This window comes from Carex rostrata, chromosome 8 (assembly GCF_964058835.1).
Source record: "Carex rostrata chromosome 8, lpCarRost1.2, whole genome shotgun sequence".
In the NCBI taxonomy this organism is placed as follows: Eukaryota; Viridiplantae; Streptophyta; class Magnoliopsida; order Poales; family Cyperaceae; genus Carex; species Carex rostrata.
The window spans coordinates 9,552,354-9,562,453 of NC_135925.1; the positions used below are offsets into that span (position 1 = coordinate 9,552,354).

A 10,100-nucleotide genomic window follows, 5' to 3' on the forward strand; every position below is an offset into this window, starting at 1 on the left:
ACTCCCGAATAGACACCGGACACGTCGGTCACGCAAAAGTTGAGATATCTCAGAGGAGACGCACTCAACTATTTCCCCTTTCCCAAGCAATAAAACCCGTGCAGTCAACTGTGTTATATAAATACAATACAGCTAGGGTTTTAGATCTGTTCACTCGACCTCTTTCCAATAAAACCCAAGACCCATCCGGTTGTACCATTTCGATTTTGCCACCATTAGCAGCCTCCATTGATCGATAATGGCGATCGCTTCACTTCTTGCCACCAAGCTCGCTAGGTCGAGGTCCTTAGTTTCTGCTCTTTCTCAGGTCTCTCTTTCTACATCTCTTTTGTGCGTGGGCGAGTTTTTGTCCGTGTGTTATAATCTGGTATTTGCCTTCGGACGAGACAAGAGATTAGTTCGAACTCTCTAATGGAAACAATCCATAAATTCTATTTTGATCTAAAATGGAACATTTTGTAAATTCAAGTCTGTGTACTTTGTTGATATATGTTCATTCCAACTCCTTTTACTCAAGTCATAAACTAATCAGTTATCCATTTTTATGTATGGTTTAAATAAAATAGCTGCTTAGTTTTTGTATTCCATGACTAATGCGGTTGCCTCTTAAATTCTTCAGGCTAGCGGCCAGATTAAGGCAGTGAACGAGGCATCTCATTTTCCATATGGATTGTCACTTGCAAGAGCGTTGTGGTATTCTTTTTATTTTTATTTTTTATAACTATTAATGTTTCTTTTTGATTGATTGCCTTTAATACCTGTGTGATTTGTCTCATATTGTAGCTCAAAGCCGGTTGCCACTGATGTCATTGGTATTGACTTGGGTACCACGAATTCTTGTGTGTCTATTATGGAGGGAAAGGTAAAGCTTTGATTTGCTTTTCATTCTCAGAAATAATTTTGTTGCATCCATTTCTCCTTGGATTAAGTTATGTTAGTGACTTTGTAGCATTGATGTATCATTACAAGTCCTTTTTTATCCCTCGGACTGACTATCTAGAAGGAAATTTCGTTAAAGTCGTCTTGCTTCAATTAAACAGATATACTAGAATCAATGCATTCAAGAGGCAAAAGGTGCAATTAAGGCGCAAAGTGCATGAAAACATATGTGCGCGAGTAACAAGAGGCTTATAGTTTTTATTAGTATATTTCTGGATAATGAAAGCTCCATAATTATAAAATTGATAACAGAATTGACTTAGATTCCAAATAACTTTTTGGTTAACAAAAATCATATTTTAGATTAAAAATAATAATAATACGCATGAATTTGTTCAGAAAATGAATAATTTAATCAAAGGTTTGTTAGTATCTACTTATTTTCCAAAGGATTTGATCCCTCCCACATTAGTACCATCATTATCTAGACTTTAATAAGCATCTTGTTGTCTACAAAGGGGCCAGATATGAAACTGTTCATGGAGACTGGTTTTTTCTTCTCCCTTCTTTTCTGTGACTTTTCTTGTTAAGTTCATGTCAGCTCTCCTCCTCAGTTGCATATGAGTTTATAATTTGGATAGGTGAAAGATTTTTATCATAGGCTATAGTGGGTTTAGAATTGGGGCCAGCAGGTTTTGTATGTACTGGTGATCATCAGACGTGGGCTTTTTTTCACCTTGTCACTCATTGCTTTTTGAAAAAATGCACCAAGCGTGTGCTAGTTGAACTGTGCTCGCTTCACCATTTAAAAAGCGAGTAGGGCCTGGTGCGCATCTGACTGCACTGAATAGAATGATAATGGAATTAGTCCTATTTTAGGCCTCTGGCTGAGTATTTAGATGGAAGTTTTGTTATGGGCATCTTTGCTTCCTATCAAACAGATGTACTTCAATGGTGATGGAATTTGTTAACTATCCTTTTATTGCCTTGACGTAATTGATTTTAAATGTTTCTTTACTCTTTTCTAATTTATTTTTGTAAAAACTTGTTTGAAGCAGACACCAAAAGTAATTGAGAATGCTGAAGGTGCAAGAACTACCCCTTCCGTTGTAGCCATAAACCAAAAGAGTGAACTCCTTGTCGGTACACCTGCTAAGCGCCAGGCAGTCACTAACCCAACAAACACCCTCTTTGGCACGAAGCGTCTTATTGGGCGTAAGTTTGATGATCAACAAACCCAAAAGGAGCTGAAAATGGTACCATACAAAATTGTTAAAGCCTCGAATGGAGATGCTTGGGTTGAGATGAATGGCCAGCAATACTCACCTAGTCAGATTGGTGCATTTGTTCTTACAAAAATGAAGGAAACTGCCGAGGCCTACCTTGGTAAAACTGTGACTAAGGCAGTTATCACCGTGCCGGCATACTTTAATGATGCACAGAGGCAAGCTACAAAGGATGCAGGAAGAATTGCTGGTTTGGATGTTCAGAGGATTATTAATGAACCCACAGCCGCGGCTTTATCATATGGGATGAACAACAAAGAAGGATTGATTGCGGTATTTGATTTGGGTGGTGGCACCTTTGATGTTTCCATCCTTGAGATTTCCAATGGAGTTTTTGAGGTAATAATTATTTTTTGACACTTGAAATTTCTGATTTGTGGCAGTATGTTTGCACTTGTGCTAGTTCACGAATATCAATTGCATTTTTACATCTTGTATTGGTGGGTTGTAGACTAAAGTAATTTTGATTAATGTCCTATAGTTCACCTTAATGGGGAGATAGAAATGTTTGCTTTGAACTAAAAAACCTTGGTAATTTGTTGAGAAAAGTTGTAGATCGTAGTTTTTTGGAGAGATGTTGTTGTTCAGCTCTGATTTTTATCATATTTTATATGTATTAGGTCAAGGCTACAAATGGAGATACCTTCCTTGGTGGAGAGGATTTTGATAGTGCATTGCTTGACTACCTCGTCAGTGAATTCAAGCGTTCAGATGGCATTGATCTAACAAAGGACAAGCTGGCACTCCAGCGTCTCAGGGAAGCTGCTGAGAAAGCCAAGGTTGAGCTATCCTCCACCAACCAAACTGAGATCAACCTTCCGTTCATCACTGCTGATGCATCAGGTGCGAAGCATTTCAATCTAACCCTGACTCGATCCAAGTTGGAGACCCTTGTCGGCCACTTGATTGAGCGAACCCGCATCCCGTGCCAGAATTGTCTGAAAGATGCAGGCATAACAGCAAAGGAGGTTGACGAAGTTTTACTTGTTGGTGGCATGACACGTGTGCCGAAGGTGCAACAGATAGTTCAAGAGATTTTCAACAAGACCCCTAGCAAGGGTGTGAATCCTGATGAGGCTGTAGCCATGGGGGCTGCCCTTCAGGGAGGCATTCTAAGAGGTGATGTCAAGGAACTGCTCTTGCTTGATGTCACACCTCTTTCCCTTGGTATTGAGACACTTGGTGGCATCTTCACAAGGCTTATTAACCGTAACACAACAATCCCGACCAAGAAAAGCCAGGTCTTTTCCACTGCGTCTGATAATCAGACACAAGTCGGCATCAAGGTGTTGCAAGGAGAGAGGGAAATGGCGGCAGATAACAAGCTTCTTGGCGAATTCAATTTGGAGGGTATTCCCCCTGCTCCAAGAGGCATGCCCCAAATTGAGGTTGCCTTTGACATTGATGCCAATGGCATAGTCAAGGTCTCGGCCAAGGACAAACAAACTGGCAAGGAGCAAAACATCACTATCAAGTCCTCTGGTGGTTTGTCAGAGCACGAAATAGAGAAGATGGTGAAGGAGGCTGAGCTTCATGCACAGAAGGATCAGGAGAGGAAGGCCTTGATTGACATAAGGAATTCAGCTGATACAACAGCATATAGCATTGAGAAGAGCTTGGGTGAGTACAAGGACAAGATCCCAGCTGAGGTGGCAAAGGAGATAGAAGATGCAGTTGCAGATCTAAGAGCAGCCATGGGAGAAGAGAACGTGGATAAGATAAAGGAAAAGATTGATGCTGCAAACAAAGCTGTGTCGAAGATTGGGCAACACATGAACCAAGGTGGTGGCGGAAGTAGCAACAGCAGTGGCGGTGCTGCGGGAGATGAGACACCGGAGGCTGAATACAAGGAAGCTTCAAAGTAGAGTGGTCACATAACTTAATTTAGGGCTCTAGGATTAGATGTTGTATAATTTTTGAGTGAGGGGCAACCCATAATTTTGATAAGCAAACTATAATTGCAGTGGATTCTGCAGTGAAGAAACTATTATTACGGTTATCATTTATTTTTTATTTCTATTGATTGTATGACCCCCAGGCATATGTGGGAATTTGAAGATCATTTTTTGCTGAGGATCTGAGAGTAACTGCTGTTGAATTTGGATAACTCGTGGTTAATGTCGAAGATGCATACAATTAGAGGTGCTATCGGGTCGGGTCCGGGTACTATTATATTTGTACCCGGACCCTAAAAGTGTTCGGGTCCAAATTTCGATCCATATACTTATTTGTTTCAAATCGGGCCGGGTCCGGATCCGGATACCTATCTACCCGTAGATATTTCGGGTCCAGTCTTTCGGTTCCGGGTAGATAGATACCCGTAACTTGTTTGTGGATTATCGGGTCCGGTTCGGATACGGGGCGGTTCTGGATCTAGAGCGGGTATAGGTCACAACTCCAAAGTATTCGAGAAATTATTTACATTTAAATATAGTTATAATTTCTTAAACATCTCATATAATAAATCATTACAATATAAATTAAAAACTACTGCAAAATAAAAATTATACTATAAATCATGTTTATAAATAATAAAATATATCATGCTACATAGCAAAATAAAAATAATAACTCTAAATTATTAGTTGGTTGTTAGTTGTTTGGAGTACTCATGGTGTAACAAAAAATATTAAATTTAATTTTTTGTTAATAGCTTTTGAATTCAGGAGGATGGATGAGAGATAATTTTTAGAAAGTAAAATATTAGAGATGATGATTTCCTTTTCTATAATTAAAAAAAATCTATGAATTGAATGTAATAGAAGAAAAAAAGTATAAAATAAGTTGGTTATAGAAGAATAAATTTGACAATCATGTGTCATGTGTCACATGTGTATAATATAGAACAAAAATTAAAAGACGTAATTAAAGGGTAGTGTAAAACAGTAGTATAAATTTGGTTAAGTTTTATCAAATTATAGCTCAGCTGAAATATATTATCTAACACAAAAACTTGATGCAGAGTTATTAATATATATTTTATCGGGTATTTATACGGGTATCGGGTCGGTTCCGGTTATGGGTCGAATAATTAAATGATACCCATATCCTACCCATTACAGTATCGGATCCGAGTCGGATATTAAATTATTAATTTTGTACTCATACCCATAATTTAATCGGTTATATTTTTTAAATCATACTCTATTCAAATTAATCGGATCCGGGTCGGTTCCGGGTCGGATCCGGGTAATCGGGTAAAGGTAGCACCTCTACATACAATAAGACGCTGTTAAAATCTGCAGATGTTTGTAATGAGTCGTCTGCTGGTTGTTCTACGGTCATTTGGATCCACCTAATCTGCAGATGTGACGTAAAAGTTATTCACAGATATAAATATTTTTATGTACAGGTATAATACTTTCGTATATTTGTATTAATATCATAGAAAAAAAAAAATAGCGCTATAGTTTTTACAGTCCCTCAAACAGTCCGTTTTTTTTTTTTTTCAATCGCCACAAAATATGACTGTTTCAACGTCGTCTCACCTCTGTTTCAAATTTCCACTGCTCAGCAAGCAGGATTCTCTGCACTAAAATTTGTTAATCCAAAACACAATTTTTGTTTGTTTATCGTTGGGCTTATGGGCTATGGCATTTGAAATCTGTCTTCATTCTCTGACTTTAAAAAGCCTTTATTAACTAAGCATACTAACAGCTGAGAATTCTTATATGAAGTCAGGATCCGATTATGATGCTCTTCTGATCTGAGGCCTAATTTGTTAATCAAGGAGCAGCCATTAACCCACCAGTCCACCAAAGTGCAGTCCTGGGCTGATGTGTGCTTCTTTTATCTGAAGGAGCGAGTTGATCCTAATGGAAGATTCCTTCGTCCTAGAGATGAGTGGAGGGTGTCAGCCAACAGGTACAAAACAGGTCAAATGAAAACATTTTCATACTCTTCCCTATTATGTTAATGGAAATTTTTTTTTTTTACTTTTATCCATACCTGATATGTCTTGTCGGATACGGTTCCGATCAGATAAAAAGATAAAAGAGTGTTGATATCAATGGTTTAAATAGCGATTATAGCGGTATAGCGGAACGGTTAAAAAAATAAACAATTGCATTTATTAGCTAGCTATATATTGCCCATAGCGCCGATAGCTAGCTATATATCACCCATGGCACCATAGCTTTTAGAGTCCGAAAAAACTATAGCTAACTATTTAGAACACTGGTTGATATACATGAGTCATGAATAAAACTATATTTATTATTCATCATTTCCATATGAGTACCTTGCCCGTATCTGTCTAATCAATATGAATTGGGTAATAGAGTAATAGAGTGCCATTGATACCCCTAGTTTCAGGGAACAGAATCAGCTGTTTGCTGGTTGTTCTACGGTCGTTTGGATCTCCCTTATGCAGTAATGCTGAGAGCAATCTCATTTTTTTAGTTTAATGATCAGCAGATACGAACAATGTTCTTGTAGAGGAAATGTTTCACTAAAATTTCTTGAACTTCAATCTGTATATTTGATTTCATCGATTGTAATGATTCAGCAATTTCATTGACTCTATATAATATCTGGACGTCTTGACTCTTGCCCAGGCCACATACACCCGCATATCTGAACGAAAACAAATCCAACCGCATATCATGTTTCACTATAATTCTGCACATTCTAAAAAATCCAACCGCTCAAAAGGATTAGCAAATAATTAACAAATTAAACTACCCAACACAAATTACCAGTAAAATAGTTAGTTATCATTGATGTAAAAGTAGATGTTGTGATTCGATAAGACGGTTTCGATAAGATTACCCATACCATATTTCGAATACCTGATAGGTTATCATTGATGTAAAAAATCTCATCTTTCCGTATCCGCATGTCTTGTTTTCTTTTCGCCGGTTTCGTTCTAGTTTAACCTGATAGTATATGTTGTGATTTTCTTTTCCTTTTCCTAGATCTCATACAAGTATGGTAAGAACAGATATTTAATCAAACTTTAGCAGGACGTTCACCTAGTGACTAACTTTAATAAATAAAAATTAAATTAACGAGAAAGCTCAAATGAAAACCAGAATATAAAAGAACTCTACAATTTAAGACAAAAATCTACGAATATGTATCTAATCCTCAAATACAAATTAGTTTGAATTGTTTAACCACAATAAATTTTAAATCGAATTGGTTTGATACTGGATGCAACATGTTAAGATGCCTCAACCACATGTAACTCACAAGCAAAACCCAATGACATGATATTAGTCCTAATATCCTAATATTTTACCAATTAAGGACTACATAAACCACAACTAAAATACACTCAATGCAAGACCCAACACAAACCATGCCTCAGCTATTCCTGCTTTTGCTCTCTCTCCTCTCTCTCACGATTCCACTGCTCAATCTTAGCCCTCCGTTCCTCACTGCTCTCCCTAACCGGGCTTCTAGACCGTCCTTCGCTCCTTGACCTCTTCTCAGACCTCCTTTCATGCCTTTCCCGATCTCTGTCCCGCTCACTGCTCCTCCTATGATCACCTCTTTCGTGCGACCTCTCTCTACTCTCTCTATCCCTCCTGTAACTAGGGCTCCTGCTCCTGCTCCGACTTCGGCTATACCTTGACCTCCTAGACCTTCCATACAACAGCCGCCTAAGGTCACGACTTATCTCCTTCACGTGCATGAAATTGCAATACCCACCCCTATTACAGCTGTTCTCCTCATATTGCCGGCACGTCGCCTCACGAAAATCAGTGACTGGTGAGAAATCAATTATAATAGGTCGCCCTGAGTAAAACCTCCCTTGCAGACCTCGCATGGCAGCTGCTGCCTGCTCTTCTTCACGGAATTGTACGTATACATTGCCGATCATGTGGTCAGCAAGGTTATCACACACATTTAATCTCTCAATTTCACCATATTTACTCAACTCTTCAAAGATGTCTTCATAGAAGTCTTCAAAGTGTTCCTGGATCTGGTCCGGATCAATGGGATTGCCCTGGGCATCAATGCCAGGAGTGATCATGTCGGGACGTTGGTACATGTTGGAAAGGAGTAGTGTGGGCGAGATGGTGGGACGGTTATGAAGCCGCGAGCAACGATCCCCATGACGGCAAGCCCCGATTTTAAAGTAGAATGGGCAGTTCACACGGTCCTTCTCAGTGCCAAAAATTGATGCCAAATGCTCTGCCATTTGTTATGGAGATTCAAGACCTGAAATAGATAGATTAGAAAAGATAGATTATTAGTGTTTTAAGAAAAAGATGTAGAATAAAAAAAATTAACATGGATTTACATTGACAACCGACAAGACAGACAAAATTAAAATATGACTTCTGTATAGTTTAAATATTTTGTGTATCACACTTAATGCAATTTGGGAACAGTTTGGTTTGCTGACTACATGCAAACAAAACTGGACTGTTAATTTTTCAAAATGCTCGATGAATAACCAAAAAAATGTTTACAAATTACATCAAATTTGACACACAACCATATAAAAAATATATGTGTGTGTAATTTTACTCATTTATTTTAACAATTGATCATTGGTCAAATAAATTTATTATCAAATTTGATAGTGATCGTAATTGTTTACATGCATCATGCTAATTTACATATGCCCTGGCCAAAATAAAAGTTAAAAACCAGAAGTAAAACCAACAGGAACCGAACATGAAACTTCTTTAACCAGCAAGGCCAATTGGTTCAGTAATCTAACGGAATTACAAACAACAGATAAACGCATTTGGTGGAGCCAAGAAGTTCGGCTTCATTGTACCTTATGGCCACCTGACCTCATACAGAGAATTGGAGCACAGAACTAGAATGATCGACGTCATACAAATTTTAGTTTCTCACTCTGTTATGAAATAATATGAGATAAGTAAAAGATCAGTTCCTTGGACCTCAACAGGACTACAGGAGTGATGGACTAAAACATCATGTATTAATATGGATGTTGTTAAATGCACAAAATATAGCATCAATTCCTAAAAATATAACGGAATCGCATACTACTGTTATGATAGAAATAATCAAAAAGGAAATAGAGAGCATAAGCTGGAAGGATTTGTGTGAAATCTTACCTTGTCGCCGCGATGGAGCAAGAGAGAAGAGAAACCTCTAGAAGCGCAATTGGGAAAAGAGGTGAACGCCGAAGGCAAGCCAGAGATGGGATTAGTTGTCGTTTTTAAGAAACCAATTTAACGGCCGGATTTCTTTGATCTGAAGATCCGCAACTTCTTCTGCAAATTGAACGGCCATAGATATATTAAAAAACTTCGGATCCGGTCAGGTTTCAAACCGAACTCGATTTCTAGAACCATCTGTCCAAAGTATAAAAGTTTCCTGGAACAGTTTCACGTAGACCGTGAGAAGTGTGGATGGGCCTTCGCGGAGAAAGAAGCATTCATCGTAGTACAGCATTTCAGAAGAATTGAAAAAGAAGTTAGTTTTTATTGATAGTACAGTATATCTTTTCTACCCCGGCCACTATGAAGGTGTAATATTATACAAAATATTACATAAACCATTTAACTCATTTTTATATTATATTTATATGAGTAGAACTGGAGTGTTCTTAAATTTATTATGTATTTTTGTAAATTTAACTCTAAAATTTATCGAATTAGTTTTAAACGACGAATTTAAATTATTAAAACTTATCTACTTACTAGTGATGTGTCTACATGTGAAAAATTTTAACTTTCGAATTAACGTCATTTTTTTATGTTATTTTACCACTTGTCTCTATTCAAATGGGAATGGACGCAGGCACGGGATTTGAACTGAAAAACACTGTTCCCGTGAGAAAAAAAAAATTCAATTGAACTAAATTTTTTTTTTCCCACTTGAATAGTGATCTGGCCGAACAGGCCCTTATAGTTCCACGTCCATGATTGGCTGCAAACTCGTGGATCCCACCTGTCGGATTATATGAAAGACAGAGGGGGAGAAGTGCCTTGCTTTAGTGGACAT

General features: G+C 37.9%; 2 protein-coding genes across 3 annotated transcripts; one reads left to right on the forward strand and one right to left on the reverse strand.

The window, feature by feature from the left end:
- Window positions 1-109: 109 nt before the first annotated feature.
- Window positions 110-4,238, forward strand: LOC144557958 (heat shock 70 kDa protein, mitochondrial-like). The gene is made up of 5 exons (XM_078306632.1): window positions 110-307; window positions 620-693; window positions 784-862; window positions 1,938-2,504; window positions 2,786-4,238. The coding sequence occupies exons 1-5, from the start codon at window positions 239-241 to the stop codon at window positions 4,028-4,030; spliced, it is 2,034 nt and encodes a 677-aa protein (XP_078162758.1). The 5' UTR covers window positions 110-238; the 3' UTR covers window positions 4,031-4,238.
- A 2,942-nt stretch (window positions 4,239-7,180) lies between these two features.
- On the reverse strand, window positions 7,181-9,335 carry LOC144558518 (splicing factor U2af small subunit A-like). Of its 2 annotated transcripts, none has more exons than XM_078307360.1 (2): window positions 9,209-9,335; window positions 7,181-8,333 (listed from the first exon to the last, which is right to left on the reverse strand). In XM_078307360.1, the coding sequence occupies exon 2, from the start codon at window positions 8,311-8,313 to the stop codon at window positions 7,477-7,479; it is 837 nt and encodes a 278-aa protein (XP_078163486.1). In that variant the 5' UTR covers window positions 8,314-8,333; window positions 9,209-9,335; the 3' UTR covers window positions 7,181-7,476. The 2 variants fall into 2 exon arrangements, with proteins under 2 accessions (XP_078163486.1, XP_078163487.1); XM_078307361.1 differs by lacking the exon at window positions 9,209-9,335 and adding an exon at window positions 8,812-9,019.
- Window positions 9,336-10,100: the final 765 nt, after the last annotated feature.

Excerpts from the sequence above, each read along its gene's own strand:
- LOC144557958 (XM_078306632.1), top strand. The coding sequence starts at position 239 with ATGGCGATCGCTTCACTTCTTGCCACCAAGCTCGCTAGGTCGAGGTCC. Across the intron at positions 694-783 it reads TCACTTGCAAGAGCGTTGTG|CTCAAAGCCGGTTGCCACTG; the intron begins GTATTCTTTTTA and ends CTCATATTGTAG. Across the intron at positions 863-1,937 it reads TGTCTATTATGGAGGGAAAG|ACACCAAAAGTAATTGAGAA; the intron begins GTAAAGCTTTGA and ends TGTTTGAAGCAG.
- LOC144558518 (XM_078307360.1), bottom strand. The coding sequence starts at position 8,313 with ATGGCAGAGCATTTGGCATCAATTTTTGGCACTGAGAAGGACCGTGTG.